The 22,646-nt window shown below is 36.8% G+C and overlaps 2 protein-coding genes across 4 annotated transcripts; both read right to left on the bottom strand.

The window, feature by feature from the left end:
- Positions 1-1,057: 1,057 nt before the first annotated feature.
- Positions 1,058-5,234, bottom strand: LOC107559911 (calpain-1 catalytic subunit-like). The gene is made up of 7 exons (XM_016243938.1): positions 5,007-5,234; positions 4,821-4,899; positions 4,459-4,601; positions 4,197-4,330; positions 2,043-2,217; positions 1,383-1,456; positions 1,058-1,120 (listed from the first exon to the last, which is right to left on the bottom strand). Exons 1-6 carry the CDS (start codon positions 5,232-5,234, stop codon positions 1,397-1,399), a joined length of 819 nt encoding a protein of 272 aa, XP_016099424.1. The 3' UTR covers positions 1,058-1,120; positions 1,383-1,396.
- Positions 5,235-8,425: 3,191 nt separating this feature from the next.
- On the bottom strand, positions 8,426-18,621 carry LOC107559906 (calpain-1 catalytic subunit-like). 3 transcript variants are annotated; one of them, XM_016243930.1, is made up of 24 exons: positions 18,549-18,619; positions 17,940-18,121; positions 17,721-17,836; positions 17,155-17,295; positions 16,751-16,823; positions 15,682-15,800; positions 15,416-15,549; positions 15,053-15,227; positions 14,682-14,747; positions 13,740-13,825; positions 12,102-12,173; positions 11,860-12,020; positions 11,627-11,787; positions 11,524-11,535; positions 11,146-11,351; positions 10,981-11,038; positions 10,471-10,539; positions 10,296-10,353; positions 10,142-10,203; positions 9,921-9,989; positions 9,704-9,782; positions 9,280-9,396; positions 8,998-9,050; positions 8,426-8,891 (listed from the first exon to the last, which is right to left on the bottom strand). In XM_016243930.1, exons 2-24 carry the CDS (start codon positions 17,947-17,949, stop codon positions 8,865-8,867), a joined length of 2,124 nt encoding a protein of 707 aa, XP_016099416.1. In that variant the 5' UTR covers positions 17,950-18,121; positions 18,549-18,619; the 3' UTR covers positions 8,426-8,864. The 3 variants fall into 3 exon arrangements, with proteins under 3 accessions (XP_016099416.1, XP_016099418.1, XP_016099417.1); XM_016243932.1 differs by lacking the exon at positions 17,940-18,121 and having other exon boundaries at positions 18,549-18,621; XM_016243931.1 differs by lacking the exon at positions 17,155-17,295 and having other exon boundaries at positions 17,580-17,836.
- Between the last annotated feature and the right edge of the window lie 4,025 nt (positions 18,622-22,646).

Here is a 22,646-nt window from a genome sequence, read left to right as displayed (position 1 = left end):
TCTGAGAAACGCGGTTGAAAGTGGATCGGACCGAGCACCAAAACACATTTGTAGCCAATCACCAGTAAGGGGCGTGTCCAGTAGTGATGAGGGAGGTGCCTGTGTTGAATAGCATGTTCAGACATTTGGGGGCGGAGGCAAGATAGGGGTGTGATTCTTTTGGGTAGGGGCATGTTTGTTTTGGTGATTTCAAATATCAACAGCATTTCTCAGAAATCGCTTACTGCACCTTTAACAATAATCATCTGCATTCTTTGTATGGTGGAAATGTATGCTCAGTAAGAGGGCCTTTGGAAGTTAGAAGGTCAGAGATGAAAACAACTTTAAAGTCTATAAAGTGGGGAAAGTTCTATACTTTCCCATTGTTTTTATAAGGAGTGGCATTATTGAAACCACTATTTATACATCTCTTTCATTTATAACATATAGAAGCCTATATATTACTAAATATAAATATAAATACTATATCAAAAAACTTATATTATACACATGTACCCATATTGTCCATGGAACCACCAGCTGTAGTCCCAGCAATCCATTGGCCAAAATTGCGTTGTGACTTCCAGTGGCATCCAGAGGATCTGTCCAGAAAATCAGGATAGAGACAGCAGATATCCAGGCTTTCGAAGTTTCAGGTAAAATCTTTCATTGACATCCTGCAGTATAGATAAGTTTTCCTAAGTAAAAGTGATTCCAAAATGTGATTCGTGCTTTGTATATAGAGAGTCATATATTACAACATTAATGCTGACTCAGAAAACAGAAAGTTTTTCATGGCACTTGAGGTCCTCCTTACTCACTGTGTTCCACAAAGCTGATCTGAAAGAATTATGTACATTATACCCACAATATAACTGATGTGTCATACCAGCATCACACCAGCCCTGTTATATCATACAGCAAATGCAAACAAAATAATATTTCATATTTGAGGTGATCGGACAAAGAGATTAGATGATTATTTAAGATACACATATTCTGATGCAATGAAGAACTTGTGAAACTGTTACTCATTTCATAAAAGCAACATTTACTCGTCACTCCAGTCTCCTTTCCACTCTGTATTTCCCCATGGGTTTAACACTCTCACCAGATGAACTGGATTTCCTTCACTCATCACCTGTTCAACAAAACCAACAGTGGTTCTGTCAGTTTCCAATATTTTTTTTAAGACAAAATACAGAAAATTTAGAGGGGGCATAAATGTAAAAGAAAAACGTATAAAAGTACATAGGCATGGAAAAATTAAATGCATTTGATAATGAGCCCAAAAAAAAAACATAAAGAAAGTGCAGTGCCTAAAAAGAAGTCTGAAATTAATATTTCTCACTGCTCTTTAAGGTATTTGGTTTCTTTCTAGAAAGGAGACTTCATGGTCTTACCTTGGAAACACCTGTCACAGTGTAAGCATGACCCCCCCAACTATGCCATTGGATGATACAGCTTCACGTGTTTCCTAATTTATTTATATAATCAAAAACAAACAAGAATACACATATCAATAATGTATATAATGTTAACATTATATATCAGTACACAGCAGATCAATGTTTATTTGTGAATAAAACCCTTAAATTAAATCGGTTTTGATTGTGTCTCTTCAGAGGACTTGGATTAAACTGCTCAATTCATATTAATTACTTTTGCAATGCCTTTTTTTACCTTTTAAAGCATGAACATTTTGGTTGCATTGGTTTAAATGGAAGGACAAAAGTGAAATATTGTCATTTGTGTTTTGAAGAATGGAAGTCTTATATGAATGTTTTGAATGACTCGAGGGTGAATAAATGATGAAAGATTTTTATTTCTTTTACTATTATAGCATGTCTGGTCCTGGAAACTGACTGGTCGAGCAATGTTCAATGCCAACAGCACTAGGACTTTTCATTGTTTGTAAAACTCCACCTGTCTGATTCGGTCCATGACTCTCAGTCCTTAGAAACACTTCTGTAAATCCTTAGTACATATATTTCTATATCAATGGTTTATGCCAACAGTATTTGTCAATGAAGCATTGAATCTGGGTTTGTGTGAGGTCTTACCCAATGATAAGAAGCACAGCCCATGAGGGTTTGGGACTTGGCTGCACGATCCATAATGTCCCACAGATAAGCAGGAGCTTCATTCAACACAAACTCCATGTGCACCCCACCAGTGAAGTCCATCAGGGCCTCCGACATGAATCCGCCATCTAGGTCTGCATAAGATCCACACACCCTGCAAAGCCAGAACCATTTTATGGTGCAGTCTAAATGCTACAATGTCACAGACATGATGTTATGTAGTGAATATGAAGTAATGTGCCCTGTCAATGTTTATAGATATAACTTGACAACATACAAATCTATTAAGAGGGACAAATCAAAGGTAAGATCATGCATATGTTTCACACATCTATATTCTAGAGACCATGGGCGTCGGAACCATTGTATGTGGGTGAGCAAGACCCACCAACTTTTTAAGGCGAATGAACTTGGACTCACTCACTTTTTTACCATCTCTAATTCAGCACATATGTCTGTTCAATTTTCAAATCCATTCCACTTGAGAAATGCCCTAATAAATTAAACTCCATTCAATTTTAGCTACAGCCTTGACTTCCACACTGCTGCTTCCTCAAATCCATTCAACTTGGCTCATACAGAGTCCATATAAACTAAACTCCAGAACCTTCTGCACTCCCACAACACAGCAAGGTAGACAAAGCATCTTAACATATCTGCCGCTCAAGTGGGTCTGGCTGTGTGCTCACATACAGTCACTAAACAAGCTGCTATTTAAATGAATGTTCGTCATTTTTTCACCTGGTGCTTTAAAAGGCATCATGTAGTCTTTGTTGCAGCATTGAATTACAGTTCTGTCAGGACCACTATCGTCAAAGATGATTGACAATTAGCATACAGTTTGGATTGGCGGTATGATTCTGTTCTGGGTGAATCCCGACTGACAGAGGAGGAGTTGGGGATGGAGGAGGGTAATTAGCTATTGAGCAATGCGAAAATTGCTGATAATACTGACGGACCTTATATATGAATGCTTAGATAGGTGTCATATTCCCATAGGTAGATGGGGATCAGCTGAAGGTCAGCTGATGCGAGCTTGACTAACGTGACCTGCCAGAACTAACGCTATGCTTGATTTACACTTAAACTATGTTGCTATAACACTAACAGTTATCTGACATTTTTGCTAGGTTGTTTGTTCAAAACAACTTTCTAGACTTTTTTCAATGTTGCTGTGTTAAAGGTGGGGTAAGTGATTTCTGGTAGCCAATGTTGATATTTCAAATCACCAAAACAAACACGCCCCTACCCCAAAAGGGTCTCGCCCCTATTTTGATAGCTCCGCCCCACACATACATACGCAACCCACGTTTAGTTCTGTGAAACAAAGCAAAACCAATGTTACACTGTGTCTACACCGGACACGAGCGGCGCGGCGCAACAAAATACTATCGAACTCATAATAATCAGTGATGCGGTGTGGCGCGACACGACAAATCCCCGACAGAAAACTGCTGCTGCATTCTATTTATGACGTATTGACACAAAGTTCAAATGATTTTCAACGGTCGCTTTGTCGCATCCAGTGTAGACAGACTGGTGTAAACACGGTGTTACTCACCTATCGAGAAGAAACAAAGCAACCTCAGCGTCCGATCGCAGGCCTTCTGCTCCTTGCGTTCTCTCCAGCGCTGGAAAGCTGATCCGATATTTACATGGGTCCTACTTCTTGCCTTATCGTAAGCCTTCTTTTGTTCTGCAGACACTTTCCTCTTTTGTTTTTTATCTGCCATCTCTATTTTTCTGTTGCTCGGCTAATGTCCGTCCTGTGCACTGAGTGCTCTCTCTTCCACATCATGAGTAGACACGCCCCTTACTGCTTATTGGCTACAAGTTTGTTTTGGTACTCGGCCCGTCTCAGTTTTCTAAATCGTTTTTCAAAAAATATATACCCCACCTTTAATATTTGTGAAACCTTGCCAGGTATATGGTAACCGTTTTAGGCTATTAAATCAATTGTTTAATTAAAAGGTACCAGAATACAGAAAATGGCATCTACTCCAGTAAAAGTTTTTAGGGGGATGACCCCCCCACATTTTTTTTTTTTTTTTTGCTTCGGACGCCCATGCTAGAGACAAGAAACAATAAGTACATTCGTTCCATCTTTATTTCAAAGCATCTACTGGCACCTACTTTGCATACGCTTTCTCCAGTAAGGCAGGCCAAAACTCATTAGATGTTTTTGAACCCACAAAAATGAGCTTGTCATCGTTTGTTGGAAGCAGATCATCAATGACAACATCAATCCATTTCCCAAACCGCCAGAACTATAAGATAAATTGCACAGAGACAATAAAGGAAAAAGGGTAAGGGTTAAAAAGAGGAATTGTGTTTAATCATCGAATGCATTCAAAGATTCATGAACATTCAAATATCAGATAGGTATTAAACTCACCCTGAAGTGAAATATCCCTGCATAATTGTTGCTGAATGTCTGACCAGCTGGAATGACTTGGTTTATGATATATTTTGTCATAAATGATGTCTCCTTATCTTTCGAGGTTAAAGCCCCGATTGAAGCCAAAAACCAGCAGTTTCCTAAACACAAATACAAACTTGAGGATCTTGACTAATGCATATATGCAGTTTAAGAAACGAAATCTAACATTATACTGTATGTGATTATTTATGCATGCTTTTATCATATTGTTTATATATGGTTATTTTAGTTGTTGTGTGATGCTGCTTTGAAAGTGAGATTAGGACGACTACATGTTAAGGCCATGTCAAACTTTATTCAAGTAAACCCAAATTTACCTAATTTGGACCCTTGTTCGTAATCAAACCTGGACATTCCATCAACAGTGAAGAAAGGTTTACCAGGTGACACTAATTCCTGTTTCAAAAGAATAATCAAAGTGTTCTTTCAACACCTTAAAACAAGGATATAAAGAGAAAGACATATAATTTATTATTGTTTATTTAATATTATTGTTTACACACTGCTGGTCTCTTCCATATGACATTTGTATAGTCCAGATCAGCTTCTTTATTTAGAGTGCCAATAGAGCTGCTGTTTGGAGGGAACAACTCATCTGTGTACAGCTCATTTCTTCTGAGAGATTTCTGGAGCAGATTCTGATAGTCCTGACCCAGGAACCTAACAGGATTGGTAGGAGAACCCTCATTATGTTCAGTTGTCCTGTCGTGGTGCACATGAGGAGGAGGCATTTTTCACTCAGAGAAAGAAGCCTGTCGTCTGAAGACAACCTAATTCAAACAGAAAAAGTCTCACATTTTGTATTTAAAAAGTTAAAGTTGTTTATTTGAATTGAGCTGTGACCTTCTACTTTCATATTATCCTGTCCCTGTTCCTGTCTGAATGCAAGTATCAGTACAATAAAACAAAAGTTAAAACTAAAAGATAGTTACAACTATGTTTTAAAGGTTTTCTAGTGTTCTTTAATTGGTTATCATGTTTTAACAAAATATCTATGCATAATTCATTTTAAAAATTGATTAATTAAAATGAATAAATTAAAAGGATAAAAGGAAGATATACCTCACAGCTGCAAGGATCTCGTTGGTCAGGAAGTTACTGTAAAAGACTGCATTTTTATACTCCACACCTGTGGAATATTCTTTTCTTTTCTTTTCTTTTTTGGTCATACATCCCACCCCTTACTTTGTGTAGAGATTGTTTTTCCTGCCATTCAGGCGACTTCAATGTCAGTATCTAAAGAAACTTCAAATGTCTCACACCTACAGTATATGTGGTGTCATGGTCCAGAATTACAACATTCCAAACTCTATCTCATATATAACAATCTTACATTTTTACCAAAAAGCATCATGGTTATTATAGATTGTGAGCTGTTACATAACAAAAGCTGCATAGGCACTACATGCTGGCTTTAAAATTGAGACATTCACGAGTTCACACGTACATGAAATCAGATATATTATTCGGGGAGGGCTCCGAACTCAGAATTTTGGCCCGAACCCAGAGTACTCCTCCCTTTTTTACTGGGATAGGAACCAGACAAAAGTGAGGCGATGGGGTGGCGGAGGGGTGCTGTGAAGATCACGGGACAGAGGTGAGGGACGACTATATAGCCTATACCAGTCTTCTCTTGCGCTGATTGGGACGCTGGAAGTAGGGGTGCTGAGGGGACTGCTCTGTTTTCACATGGTTGCAAATGCAAAGCTAAATTTGTTCATTTACATTTATTCCGTTTTAGCATTTAATAATTGATTTGTAATAATCTCTGAAATTGTAAATTGTAAGTGGGCTATAATAATAAACCCATGTTCATCTTCATGATTAATTTTTTTTTCATAATCAGATTTTTTTAAATGCCCATCCCAGCAAAAACTTTCCAAAATCGGCATCCACAACACCAGCCCCAGCACGAGCACCGACATAAGCGAACCAGCTCCAGTAGGAGCACGGAGACGAGCAATGGAACCAGACCCAGCACGAGCACAGAGACAAGCCTAGCGGACCCAGCCCAACCCCCGAGATTGATCAGCTACTATCGATAATTTCACAAATGTGATATGCAGTCAAATTTCCCAGTGTGTGTTTCCCAGGGTTTGAAGCACCTTTATTTTTAAGAGTGTAGATATAAAATGGGGATTTCATATCTAGCAGTATTCTGCCTCTCACTTTAAAACCCTCCAGAAAATACTTGCAAAACAGTGCGATTCACAATCTACAGTATAGTTTAAATCTGCAAATTTAGAGATTTTGAAATATATATTATAACTTTTTCCAGGACTGATTAATGTTCACAAGCAAAGGTAAACGTAACGGCACCTGAAGGGATAGCACAACCAGCCAGCCACTTATCGAATGTTTCATTGTTTGTGACAGGTCAAAACAACACAGCCAACAGACCTTAGTCAGTAGAGCCATATTTAATTTTTGTCAGATATGAAAACGAGGCGGTGAGGTATAAACACAGTGTGTTCAATGTTTTGTTTGAATTTACAAAATAACAATTTAAAATGTATTAAAATAACCAGATTATTTGCATATTTAGAGTTGAAAATATTACTAATTAAAAAAAAAAGATAATAAGTAAAATCTTTCAAATGCTAAGGTGGCCAGCCTCCCTAGATCCCCCACAAGCTACGCTCATGGTTCCAGGGGCACCTCGAAAGGACCATAAAGGCACTTTACCATTGGTGATTAAAAGGGGCAGGGGCTCGAACACATGGAATTAGTGAATAATAGCCCATTGAATTACAAATTTTGATGAAAAATCTTATTCCATCTTACAGTAAATGAACACTAAAAGTGGCAAATTTACAAGCTAAAGACAAAGTCATACAACTATTGATACAATACAAACTATTTTAATTAAAGTGTTTTTAAAATCAACAGTTTTATCAACAGTGTATCTAAAATCAAGCTTATCTAAAAATAGAGTATAGTACTTAATTATACATTTATACATTAGAAATGTTCACAAGACAGCTGAATATCTTCTCTTCTGTGGATGTTATCAATGTGGCTGATATCAGACAAACAATGGTCCCAAACTGACACCAAAACACCTTTTCCTGGCATGACAATGTTTCAAAGCTCTGCAGGAGCCGATTAGATGAAAATTACTGCGTATGGATAGATCTCTCCATATAGACCCACATGTGGCCTAAAGGCCCCTTATGTGATGTTGTGTTGAGAAATATTCTTACTTTAAAATCTTGCCGACAATAAAAATAATAATAATAACGATCGTCTCGGGTTACTTATGTAACCATGGTTCCCTGAGGGGAACGAGACACTGCGTCCTCTAGGGGTCGCTATGGGGAACGCCTCGTCGTGACCCGTGTCTGAAGCATCATATTATCTGGAATTTAAGTTCATGGAACCCCAACCATATTGGCCCGCCGGAAGAGGCCGGCTCGCACATCTCAGTAGTGATGGGAGCCCTGCCTAGGACAGCTTACACAGGATGATCCTGGTGATGCCCCCGTACCTCCTGTTCGATGCCTCACAATTTTGTTTCTGGTGTCCTTTGACAGCTCTTTGGTCTTGGCCATGGTGGAGTTTGGAGTGTGACTGTTCGAGGTTGTGGACAGGTGTCTAACAGATGCCATTAATACAGGTAACAAGTGGAGGACAGAGGAGCCTCTTAAAGAAGAAGTTACAGGTCTGTGAGAGCCAGAAATCTTGCTTGTTTGTGGGTGACCAAATACTTATTTTACCGAGGAATTTACCAATTAATTCTTAAAAAATCCTACAATGTGATTTTCTGGATTTTTTTTTCTCATTTTGTCTCTCATAGTTGAGGTATACCTATGATGAAAATTACAGGCCTCTCTCATCTTTTTAAGTGGGAGAACTTGCACAATTGGTGGCTGACTAAATACTTTTTTGCCCCACTGTATATATATGTGTGTGTGGTATATATATATACATACATACATACATACAAGTATCTAAACTAGCATTAAAATAGCATCTGCTTGAATATGCTTTTATTTACAGCAACAGTGACTCCAAGTGTTTACAATGGGAAATACATACATTAAATGCATCATTTTTTCCAAACACTTAAAACAGACAGAATTTTTGCAATTACTACAGTTTGAAAAGTTTGATCATATAAAATGTGTATATCAAATGATAATTTTAAGGAAAAGAAAAAAGCATTTTAATAGAGAGATAAAAGGACAAATAAGAAAGGCTATAACCATCACAATTTGTTTTATCAGTTTGATAGTTTGAAATGAAAGAAATTTTTAGATTGCTAAAATTCCTAAATCGCTGATTGTTTTTGATCACCAAACTTGTTTCTTTTTCACACTTCTTGCATTTGTTGGCAAACCTCCTGGCAAGCAAACATTCCCTCATGAGTACATGGTTAGTCCTATCCACTAAAATACAGACACACAGAAACAGGTTGAAATGTATGAACTATTAAGCACTTGTATGTGTTTGGAAATATGGGAAAACATTTTTAAATGTTTACATCAGGATTACCTCACTCTCATCAAGAGTTATCTTTCCATGTTCACACAGTCTCTGGAATATTCCTGATGAAAAGAATAAAAACTGTTAATATGTAATAAATCCAAAACATAATACCCAGAATATGTAGGTCAGGAGCATGAAAGGATGGAACAAAAATATGTTATATATATATATATATATATATATATATACAGTGGGTACGGAAAGTATTCAGACCCCCTTAAATTTTTCAATATTTTTTTCCTCTGAACATAAATTGCATTGCAACAGTTTCTCTCCAGTCCTACTCACTGGCCATGCAGTTCAAACGCATGACAAGGCATATGAAACTCTCCAGAGTGATCTGTTCAGTAGCACCACCATACCGCACAAACATGAGATTCAGGATTTCTTCATTTAGATGCAGGCCTAGGGTACAATAACCATGACATAAATACAGTATATTTGCAATGTGTGAATGAGCATCTTATATCAATATTATATCTATGCCTTAAATATCACTTCTAGGTAATGTTACTGCCAGCATAATAGCCGCCCTCTGTGTCCAGTGACCCATAAAACTGAACACAGAGGGCGGCTATTATGCTGGCAGCAACATTAACTAGAAGTGATATTTAAGGTAATGCAATAACACATTCTAACCTACTACTAAGAAAATTACAATATTTTCAACAACGGTTTGCCAGAACAAAGCATAAACTGTATAAATCTCAACCTGTTTTCTCTAATGCATTTTGCAGTTCGTTGAAAGACAGAACGCCATCTTTGGAAGAATCCATGCTGTAGAAGATATCCTGTAAAAATGCTTGAAAAATTATTCTTGATAAAAACTGATTTTTTTTTTTTTTTTATATATAACTCAATACATAGCAAAATTTCTTGTCTTAATACAATAAAATACACAGGTAAATTCCAGACTCAAATCCACTCACCTTGTATGTCAAAATACGGTTCCACAGACGAATGAATTCTGGTCCGCGAAGTCTTCCAGTGACACTGAACTATTGTTACAGTAATGGAATATTTTTAGAGCTAAAACATGTTTCTTTACAATATGACTGCAAATGCAAGCTGAACCTGGGAGATAAATCATCATAATTCAACAAATTGTTTTTAATAGTTTTTAATTCCATGCTTAAAGAATAAAGGATACATCTGACATGGCAATTATACTTCTACAGGAATCCAGGCCAAATCCTTCAGTGTTTTTATTCCCTAAAAGGTGAAAGTGACAAAAAAATGTGAGATTTTAAAACTAGCTTCAGTATATTTCACATAGAATGGATGGGATTTTTTAAAACATTCACCTCTAAGTAGGTTTTCTTGAAGAAGCCATTGAAGCTTCTCAGCATCCACAACTTTGTACTGTTTCCAAGAAGACATTCAAGAGATTGAAGCTTGGTATATTGTTAAGCACATCAGCTGCAGTTTAATTATGGATCAAATTTGTATTTTTGATAGGATATTAGCTTTCATATTTACTTGATCAGAATATTGCCGAAACAGTGTTTTAGTTTTCGATCTTTCATCCACTTCTTCAGTGTAACGGACCTGAACATGAGAAAAGATAATGAAGAGAAAACTGTTAAAATAGCAACTAACTAGCATAATAAATAAAATAAATAAATAAAAACCTTAACAAAAATTAGTTTAGGGTCCTAAAGCAGAAAATAAATGTATGAGTTATGATATTACAATCGAGTCTTATTTGTAAATTGATATTTAATTACATATTTATTTGATTAAAAATATTTAAAATTAATATTTTTGATAGAATCAATAATAGTGTAATCATCAATTTGCCGAGAAGGGTGTTTAAGTATTAAGATTCTGAAGTTGTAATTATACTAACTTTATTTATTAAATGTATTTAATTTCCATCTTATAGGTGCAATAACCAAAACGGGACAAAGATAGGATTTAATTCGCTGATTGACAAACTCAAACAAGAGAATACTAAAACTTTTACAAGATTCTTCTGTGTATTATTACCTCAGACTCGCCTAAAAGATCCACAAGAAAATCTTTCTCCATTCTTTCTGTGTCCTTTCTGAATTAAAAACACATTTGAATAAAAATTCTATTAAATTAGAAATGAGAAATGTGCTGTTTTCAACCAAGAGGACGACAGTCTCTCAGTCCCTTCATATAACTTACTGAATGTGGATCTCATTTTTGCAGAAAATGGACAGGATGAATTCTGCGCTCTTCTTGGGATAGTATGTGGATGGTATGATGAGATACTCTCCCGGCTCCAGTCTGAAGAATTTCATCACCTGTCTAGCATCCTGAAAGGGCCCACTTGTTACCACAGGCATTCTTTTATAGAAAAAGCTTGATCCAAACTTTCCCTCAGATCTCATCTAACAGATAATAAAACAAAAATTAGTTTCACTGAACATGTAAAGGGAATGTGTAAGAAAGGTATAACCAATAATGTAATATGTGTTGGTACAACCTGAAATACACAGTATGTTTTTTTTATACCAATGTGATTAACACCAGAAACTGTGATATAACATATATTTTACTTGCCTCGGATGGAATCTGTAAAAGTTCAAAATAAAAATAAATGTTACACTCAAAACACAAAGGCATCATACATGCACTATACAACCATATTTATGTTAATACTGACTGCAAACACGTAGAAGCCGATGCCATGGTGTGCAACGCGGCGTCTGTGTCTCTTGTCGGGTTTCTGTATGAGGGATACCAGAACATTGTTCTGGCCCTGTTCACAAGCCTTATCAATCTCATTAATCCTCAGCCAAAACTGGGGGTTTTTACAGAAGGTATCTACAATCATAGGAGAGGGGTGTTAGAAGCAGATTTGCATTCATAACCAGCGTTATAATTCAGGAAAAGCACCTTCATGATTCATGCAGCCCCCATCCGTGCTCCCAGAAACCCAGCTGCCATGGTGGTACTTGGAAATCCAGTGACAAGCAGACTTCCCTTCCAGAAAATCAGGACAGGTGCAGCAGATATCCATGTTGTCAAAAGTTCTAAGGAAATCTTTCATTGACATCCTGCAAAAAATAAAATAAATAAATAAATCCTAGACTAAATGTGTTTTGTGTTTTAGTACATTTTACATGGTTCATGCTCACCAGAACTCTCCATTTTCGTTCACAAGGAGTTGTTGGTGGTCCTCATCGCTCACTGTGTTCCACAAAGGTGAACTGAACGAATTATGCAAAATAAACATCAGGACAAAGGATAACTTTGACCGTTAATAATTATAAAATTTCACATTTTTTTGTTTAAGGGTTAGTTCACAACAAAATGACAATTCTGTCATTAATTACTCACCCACATGTCGTTCCAAACCTGTAAGACGTTCGTTCATCTTCGGAAAACAAATTAAGATATTTTTGATGGAATCTGAGAGCTGTCTGACCCTCCCAAAGACAGCAACGCAACTGTAATGTTCCCAGGTCCATAAACGTAGTAAGGATATCGATAAAACAGTCCATGTGACATCAGTGGCTCAGCTTCAATTTTGCGAAGCTACGAGAATACTTTTTGTGTGCAAAGAAAACAAAAATGTTACTTTATTCAACAATTCTTCTCCCCCGAGTCGCTGTCTTCCACCATTTTGGAGAGTATCACAATGCATATGCACGCTGTACCCTAAGCATAAACAACATTGATTACGCCGATTCCGTTCATGCGTGCGCTTTTCCCCTCGAACGTAAATAACGCTGATTACGTTCTTGGGTACTCTCCAAAATGGCGGAAGACGTAACTCGGGGGAGAAGAATTGTTAAATAAATTATGCTATTTTTGTTTTCTTTGCGCACAAAAAAGTATTCTCGCAGCTTCGCAAAATTGAAGTTGAGCCACTGATGTCACATGGACTGTTTTATCGATGTCCTTACTACATTTATGGACCCTGGAACATTACAGTTGCGTTGCTGTCTTTGGGAGGGTCAGAGAGCTCTCAGATTCCATCAAAAATATCTTAATTTGTTTTCCGAAGATTAACGAAGGTCTTATGGGTTTGGAACGATTTGAGGGTGAGTAATTAATGACGGAATTTTCATTTTGGGGTGAACTAACCCTTTAAGGACTGCAATTCTACTTCCTTTGCTTTTTGCAGAACAATTTGATATTTTATGTTTTTACTGGCAGTTGTTCTGCTAGTTGGTTATCTGCTATCATGTTGAATAAAAGCAGTGCTTACTTGTCACTCCAGTCTCCATTCCACTCACTGTCTCCCCATGGGTTGAACAACCTAACCAGCTGAACTGGGTTTCTACCACTCATGACCTGTTGAGCATGATTTCAACTGCACATATTTAATGGTATAAAAATGTGGCAAACCTTTTTAACATTACCAGTATCTTTAGTAGACTATTCAAAAAATGTTAACTTGTTTTACCATTGTGCATAATTTTGAAATAAAATGTGTCACATGGACTGTTTTATCGATGTCCTTACTACATTTATGGACCCTGGAACATTACAGTTGCGTTGCTGTCTTTGGGAGGGTCAGAGAGCTCTCAGATTCCATCAAAAATATCTTAATTTGTTTTCCGAAGATTAACGAAGGTCTTATGGGTTTGGAACGATTTGAGGGTGAGTAATTAATGACGGAATTTTCATTTTGGGGTGAACTAACCCTTTAAGGACTGCAATTCTACTTCCTTTGCTTTTTGCAGAACAATTTGATATTTTATGTTTTTACTGGCAGTTGTTCTGCTAGTTGGTTATCTGCTATCATGTTGAATAAAAGCAGTGCTTACTTGTCACTCCAGTCTCCATTCCACTCACTGTCTCCCCATGGGTTGAACAACCTAACCAGCTGAACTGGGTTTCTACCACTCATGACCTGTTGAGCATGATTTCAACTGCACATATTTAATGGTATAAAAATGTGGCAAACCTTTTTAACATTACCAGTATCTTTAGTAGACTATTCAAAAAATGTTAACTTGTTTTACCATTGTGCATAATTTTGAAATAAAATGTATAGTGTTTACTTTCAATTATTTGTTGTGTTAAATGGAAGGTAAAAGAGTTTTCCTAGTTCCCACACATGTTCTAGCTTGTGAAGCTTGTGAAGCCTAAAGAGGATTCTGAAAAGAATCTCCCTGAAGCAACCTGCAGTTAAGATCCTTGCTTAATATGTTCCTCACACAGTATGAATTAATTTTAATACATGAAATGATATAGCTGGCATCAGTCAGGGTTGCCAGATCTGCATAACAAAACCCTCCCGATTGCTAATTGAAACTAACCCAATCACTTTTGGGGGGTGATGGGGGGATTCCTTCAACCCCCTGACTAACAAAAACAACCAAACCCACATATACCTTCAGTATTTGATCAACTGATGCATTCTGTGAAAGGGATAAACTAAAAAACAAATTCTGTATTTCTGTGGTAAATCTGCAGACTTACCAGGATTTTGGGGTCTATGGAATTAAAAGGTTTGAACACCCATGATTTGATTTTTAATACATTTCTAACAGACTATTCAAAGAGGTTTGACCTTTTCTCACTACTGTCTTTGCAGAACAATCACTAAGACCTATGCAAAAAGGCTACATCAAGTATAAACATGTAAAGGGTGGGTGTGTATCAAGTCGGCTGGCCTCCAGGCATCATCTGTTGTCTTAAAAAATGTATCTTGTGATTTTATATTAATCTGATCCATGCTGAGACTTGATTTTGTGCAGTCTTACCTGGTAAACCTTTGTCACAGTGTAAGCGTGGCCCAGGACTATGCCATTTGGTAACCGTTTCTCGTTCTGAAACAGAGAAAAATGAACAGGAGAAAATGATCAGAAGACACAGGGCACAGTGTAAAAGTTTTAAAGTTTTTTTTTTTTTTTAACTAAACTAGGGTGTGTGTGTGTGTGTGTGTGTGTGTGTGTGTGTGGTTGAAGATATGGGGGAATTTGTGGTCTAGTTAGTGAACAAGATGGCTAACATCGCTTTAAATGCAATCTATATAATTAAAGGAACCACAACAATCCTTTATTTAAATATTTATTTAATATATTTAGGTTTTTAGTTTGGCCATGTACGTAAGATATAAGCACTCTTTGCTTACCCCTGGTGGAGTTTCACAACCCATAAGGACCTCTGACTGGTAAGCACGGTATATTATCTCCCACAAATCAGTAGGAGCTGTTTTCAGTTCATAGTGCATATGAACCCCACCGGTAAAGTCCAAGAGGGCCTCAGATACTCGACCCGTATGCATGTCAGAGTAGGAGCCGCACACCCTGGAACATTCATTCTAACTCAAAATTGTTTGCCACAGTGTAATATACATTAATTCGATGACGATTACTGCACATGAACCACAGATCACATTACAGCCATGCTTATATTGAATACAACAGCGTTACTGCTTACATGTACTTGAGATGATACTTTATAAAGTCACATAAAAAGATGCAAAGGCACTTACTTGGCATATGCTTTCTCCAGCAAGGCAGGCCAGAACTCATTATATGTTTTTGATTTCACAAAAATCAGCTGGCGGCCAATTGTTGGCAGTTTGTCATCAATCACAACATCGTACCATTTTCCAAACCGCCAGAACTGTAAATTGATATAAGCAGAAGAGTAAATGAACAACTGATACAACGAAACACAAAATATACTATTGCTTGGGGTTTAGATGGTGACTCATGGTCAAAATAGAAATAAATATTCTGTAGGAATTTGTCTTACCCTGAAGTGAAATAAACCAGTATAATTGTGGCTGAATGACTGTCCGTCTGGAACGACCTTATGCAATAATTTGTTTTGAAATGTTAGAGCCCCAACAGATGCAAGAAACCAGCAGTTTCCTGAGGGGGGGGGAAATCACCAATTGCCACAGTAAATTTGATATCTTTCATATTGCACAACTCATCTCTGAATTTTTCTAGTTTTGCTAGTTTACTTTGTTTTCAGAGAAAATTTATTTTGCAAGATTTTTTTAATCACTTGATAGCACTTGCTGTACAAATTATATGAAATTTTGCTGTAGATTCAAATGAAATTTTCCTTATGACAGGTTTTTCGTTGCAGCTTCTTCTATGCATCCTCAAAATGTTCTGTTGTCTTCAAGTTTCATTAAGTTTGGGCATTACATGGAGCAGACTAGACCATTTATTTGGCTTATACCTTCGCAACACTTTTATAAAACAAAATTCTTTTAATATAATTTTTTCATGAGGGTCTTGGGATTACACGTGCCAGATTTTGTGTACACGGACCACTAAAGTGTTCATAAGAGTTATGAAATAATAAACAAATTAACTTATTATAGCTCCACCTAGTGTCCGGTCTGTGTGTGGTGGTGACTGATTAGTGGGAGGGGATCTCTATGATTTACAGCAGGGGTGTCCAAACCTGCTTCTAGAGGGCCACAGTGTGACTGTCCTGCAGAGCTTTGCTCCAGCCCTAATTAAACACACCTAAACCTGCTAATCAAGTTCTTCAGACTCACTAGAACAGGGTTCCTCAAATCTTGCCCTGGAGGGCCAATGCGCTGCAGAGTTTAGCTCCAACCCTGATCAAACTCACCTACCTGTGATTTTCTAATGATCCTGAAGACATTGATTAGCATGCTCAGGTGTGTTTGATTAGGGTTAGAGCTAAACTCTGCAGGAAAGTGGATCTCGTGGGCCAGATTTGAGGGTCCCTGCACTAGACACTTTTAGGCAAGTGTGTTGGAGCTGGTTGGAGCTAAACTCTGCAGGACATTGGGTTGGACACACCCCTGGTCCATAATATTGTGGATAATCAGACATACCTACATTCCCTTGGGCATAGTCAAACCTGGACACTGTCTGTACAATAAATTCAGCTGCATTTGGATACAATACCTGAAAGAAAATAAGCAATATAACGTCAGTATTGGTCAACTGATCCATTCTGTGAAAGGGACATTTCGATTGATGGTGTTTCTAGTAATGGCATTCTTTTTTCTTCTTTCTGTGTAGGACCAGAATCTGCTGTATTATGTGACTACAGGTCAAGTTTATTAATGTTTTTTTATTATTCTTTAAGGCACTTAGTCACAGTCAGCTGACTTTAAATAAGACTCTTTTAGCTTTCAACAAAAGTGTATATTTTACACTCCTTTTACAACTTTGTGCAATATTGTCAGAATGCATGTGCTGATGCCTCAAGCCAAACGCAGGACTGCCTACATACCGTTGGTCTTATCCACTCCACCTTGGCCATGACATCAGGCTTCAGCAGCCCTTCGCCAATAGAACGGACATCTGGTGGGAAAAACTCATCAACAAATCTCTGTCTTGTCTTGAGACAGTAGTCTTGTAAAAAGTTGTAGTCCTGATCCATGAACTTCAAAGGATTATGGTGTTTCTAGTAATGGCATTCTTTTTTCTTCTTTCTGTATAGGACCAGAATCTGCTGTATTATGTGACTACAGGTCAAGTTTATTAATGTTTTTTTTATTATTCTTTAAGGCACTTAGTCACAGTCAGCTGACTTTAAATAAGACTCTTTTAACTTTCAACAAAAGTGTATATTTTACTCTCCTTTTACAACTTTGTGCAATATTGTCAGAACGCATGTGCTGATGCCTCAAGCCAAACGCAGGACTGCCTACATACCGTTGGTCTTATCCACTCCACCTTGGCCATGACATCAGGCTTCAGCAGCCCTTCGCCAATAGAACGGACATCTGGTGGGAAAAACTCATCAACAAATCTCTGTCTTGTCTTGAGACAGTAGTCTTGTAAAAAGTTGTAGTCCTGATCCATGAACTTCAAAGGATTTGTTTCAGAGCCCATGCCACCCTTCATGTTGCGGTCATTTATGACTTTTAAGCACATGCCATGTGGAACCACTGGAGGAGGCATTTTGAAATCTGTTTGGATTTTTTTTTTTAAAAGAGGGAAACACAATAACAATACAAATATATAACAATGCTGTGAAAAAAAAGCTAGCTCTATCATGTCGAGCAGATTTACCACATGACATTCTCTGCCACCAGAAATCCCAGCCACAAACTGTTCCTCTTCAAAATCATTTATACCCCGACAGCTCAATGCATGTGTACATCTCGCAGTTCTAGATGACTGTTATCTTTGGCATGTCTACATGTCTTGCTGTTCTAGTATCTGGATGTAGTTGTCCACAATTTCTATTAAACCTAAACAAATTCCATCCTGTTACTGATTTTCCTGTATTGGGCTTACATTTACATTACACCTATATTTGGCACTTGAAGCTTTTATCCAAAGCAACTCGCATTGCATTCATAGTATAAATTGTATCTATTGTTAGTGCCATGCTCTGATGTTTATGCTTCAGGTATGCACACAGTGTGTAATAAATTTTCACAGAATGTAAATTTACACTAGCACACAAGTACTTTGCATAGATTACAGTATAAATGAAAATGAAATGTAATTAAACTCATACAAGTATTAATACAATTCGATCAGTTTTCATTAGGATAAAGTGTGTTTTCCACCAACTAGTTTGTATCTACAAGTAGAATATAGACCATCCCTTCCTATTACTCTAATGAACTTTAACTTATTGCATTTATTGCAATGAATAAAATACAAACGTACCTTCAATGACGTAACAAATCACTGGAACAAGAAATTTCACTCAAATGACTGGTAGTCTTCTCTGTCTGTGGCTTGCTTTTACACACTTTTGCCCTACTTCACGCTTTTAAAACACCTGCAGAAGCCCCACCCAACTCCCAGCTTATGTGTTTATTAACAAAGAGGTGATTGGCAGACGTTAATCTGAGCCTTCGTTATTCTGAGAAACTGAAATCCTTCACATTTGGCATAGAAAAAAAAGTTGGCAAAGATGTTTCACAATATGGAAATTTAAAAAAAACTGTTATCTTTGGCATGTCTACATGTCTTGCTGTTCTAGTATCTGGATGTAGTTGTCCACAATTTCTATTAAACCTAAACAAATTCCATCCTGTTACTGATTTTCCTGTATTGGGCTTACATTTACATTACACCTATATTAAGCACAGTAAGCTTTTATCCAAAGCAACTCGCATTGCATTCATAGTATAAATTGTATTTATTGTTAGTGCCATGCTCTGATGTTTATGCTTCAGGTATGCACACAGTGTGTAATACATTTTCACAGAATGCAAATTTACACTAGCACACAAGTACTTTGCATAGATTACAGTATAAATGAAAATGAAATGTAATTAAACTCATACAAGTATTAATACAATTCGATCAGTTTTCATTAGGATAAAGTGTGTTTTCCACCAACTAGTTTGTATCTACAAGTAGAATATAGACCATCCCTTCCTATTACTCTAATGAACTTTAACTTATTGCATTTATTGAAATGAATAAAATACAAACGTACCTTCAATGACGTAACAAATCACTGGAACAAGAAATTTCACTCAAATGACTGGTAGTCTTCTCTGTCTGTGACTTGCTTTTACACACTTTTGCCCTACTTCACGCTTTTAAAACACCTGCAGAAGCCCCACCCAACTCCCAGCTTATGTGTTTATTAACAAAGAGGTGATTGGCAGACGTTAATCTGAGCCTTCGTTATTCTGAGAAACTGAAATCCTTCACATTTGGCATAGAAAAAAAAGTTGGCAAAGATGTTTCACAATATGGAAATTTAAAAAAAAATGCTTCCCCCCCAGAAGACACAAAAATTGGACAGATGTGCACTGTTTCGTTCTGTGCCAGAATTATAAAATGTATGCAGCTTGTTAGGATACCATCATAGTTTATTTTAGCACTCTTTTACAGTAGGGTTTATGTAAAGCCTCCAAAAAAATGCATTCAGTGCAGCAGATACCGGTTTGTCATGCCTGGACTTGCTTTGAATGTTGCATTCTACTCATGTTTCATCATTATAATGATCATGAATTACGATTTATATTATCTGTCATTTATATATTATACATATTATGTATATCTGTATATTATACAGTATATAGTATGTATAAATCTATAAATTATTGCCATATTGACCCATTTTACTGTTGCAATGCACAATATGCTGATATGGTTTAACTTGGCCTCAAGTAAGTTCAGAGAGTCATTTCTTGGCAAATTAGCACACTTGACAAGTAGGCCTACTTAGGAATGTAAATAGCATGCCAGTACAGTAAATGCAAATAAAACCCCAGTCAAGTCAGATCAAGTATGGTCAGTGTACAAAGTTCATATATAGTGCCAAGCAATAAGAACTTGTAATCGTTGTGAAACTGTGAAAGTTGTTTTTTGGAAAAGAAAAAGAAACAAAAACTATTTCTTAAAGGCATCATGACATGAGAAATCAAATTTGCCTTGATCTTTTGGCATATAAATGTCTTTGTACCATTAAAACATCCAATTTCTTGGCAAATTAGCACACTTGACAAGTAGGCCTACTTAGGAATGTAAATAGCATGTCAGTACAGTAAATGCAAAAAATAAAACCCCAGTCAAGTCAGATCAAGTATGGTCAGTGTACAAAGTTCATAAATAGTGCCAAGCAATAAGAACTTGTAATCGTTGTGAAACTGTGAAAGTTGTTTTTTGGAAAAGAAAAAGAAAAAAAAACTATTTCTTAAAGGCATCATGACATGAGAAATCAAATTTGCCTTGATCTTTTGGCATATAAATGTCTTTGTACCATTAAAACATCCTACAAGTTTCATAGCTTAAAACGTCCTCCTCACTATGAACAAAGCAGTTCCAAAAACGAGACATCAGAAGGATCCCGGCGTCAGGAACAAATGGATGGTTTATTTTAAATGGCATCCCTAGAATTACAGTGCCTTGCAAAAGTATTCATTTTTTCACATTTTGTTATGTTGCTGCCTTATGTTAAAATGTTTTAAATTACTTTTTTTCCACATCAATCTACACTCCATGCACTATAATGGCAATGCAAAAGACAGGTTTTTAACATCTTTGCAAATTTGTTAAAAACAAAAAAACTTAAATGATTCCATTGCATAAGTATTCATACCCTTATTTGGGACAGTTGCAATTTCGCTTAGGAGCATTCATAACGCTTGTAGATGTTCGAGTGAAGGTAACCTCTTGCAAATTCAGTTGAATGGATATGATTTGGAAAGGCGCACACCTCTCAATAAAAGGTCTAACAGCTAAAAAAATGCCTATCAGAGCAAAAACCAAGCCCTGAGGTCAAAAGAACTGCCTGTAGTGCTCAGAAACAGGATTGCATCACATGTCACCAGTTCTCCATCAGAGGTCACTGACATTAAAGTAGTGACTTTAAATCCCATCGTGGCCTGTAATGATTGTGAAATCTTCATGACAGTATAATGTGAACAAACATGTATTAATATGAATATTTATGTAACATTGAGAATGTTTTTGCACTTTGGAATGAACGTTATTCAATATAGTTCCCATAATAAAGTGTTTTTGATAGGTCTTGCATTAGAAAAATTCAACAATACATTTTGAATTTAATATTTATGCTCAACTTCTGTAACAGTCTTTGGTTAGTTCTTGGATTACAACCAACATGAACAGTGTGTGATAAATTTAAATGAGAGGTTGTATGGATCCCTGATAAGAACAGAGATCCCTGATAAATTAAAAAAAAAACAAAGAGGAAGGAAACTGTTTATAAAACTAGAATCAGAGTTCATGGGACAAAAGCTGGACGTATTCTGTTTTAAAAGAGAGAGAGAGAGAGAGAGAGAGAGAGAGAGAGAGAGAGAGATGTATAGGCATATATTTATATATTTTTTTCTGGTGAATTTCTGATGAGGTTCATTATCTGTCATCACTTTGGCAATTCAGTGTTGAAGACAATGTTAGGAAAGAACACAATTCCCAATGACTAAGAAAAACTAAGCAACTTCTACTGCACTGACATTGGGTCCAAAGGGCCCACCGGAAGGGTGTCTTAGGTCATTTCCTGCCATTCAAACAGAGGCGCTGTCCTGCTTAACACAAACACAGGATGGGACCCATGGCTAGATTTATCAGCAAGAGGCAGGCATCAGACACAATAGGCATATATTTATATATTTTTTTTCTGGTGAATTTCTGATGAGGTTCATTATCTGTCATCACTTTGGCAATTCAGTGTTGAAGACAATGTTAGGAAAGAACACAATTCCCAATGACTAAGAAAAACTAAGCAACTTCTACTGCACTGACATTGGGTCCAAAGGGCCCACCGGAAGGGTGTCTTAGGTCATTTCCTGCCATTCAAACAGAGGCGCTGTCCTGCTTAACACAAACACAGGATGGGACCCATGGCTAGATTTATCAGCAAGAGGCAGGCATCAGACACAATAGAAAGACCAATTTTATGTTTGTTTCCATGTAAAATACAGAAAAAAAACATTACTAACTTTTGTGGCCAAGCATGTAGTCTGTCTTCAGTCTCATTTTGGAGCTAGTTGTCACAAGGGCTATAAAAGTACATTACAAAAATGTATGCTTTCTCTAGCAGTGGTTTTATATATTGGTGTTAATTTTTGTATTTTATGCTTTTACATTTTTGGTATTTCATGAATCATTCATATTCACATTTCAAATTTGTTTGGCTGTTCGTATTAGATTAGATTCAGATTAGATTCAACTTTTGTCATTGTGCATTGTGCAGAAGGGCCAATGAAATGCAGTTAGCATCTAACCAGAAGTGCATATGTGCATATAAGTGTGTATATAAATAAATATATAAATGTA

This window comes from Sinocyclocheilus grahami, unplaced genomic scaffold (genome assembly GCF_001515645.1).
Source record: "Sinocyclocheilus grahami isolate Dianchi unplaced genomic scaffold, SAMN03320097.WGS_v1.1 scaffold704.1, whole genome shotgun sequence".
NCBI lineage: Eukaryota > Metazoa > Chordata > Actinopteri > Cypriniformes > Cyprinidae > Sinocyclocheilus > Sinocyclocheilus grahami.
The sequence above is the reverse complement of the archived record's forward strand: the minus strand, read 5'-3'. Positions and strand labels throughout refer to the sequence as shown.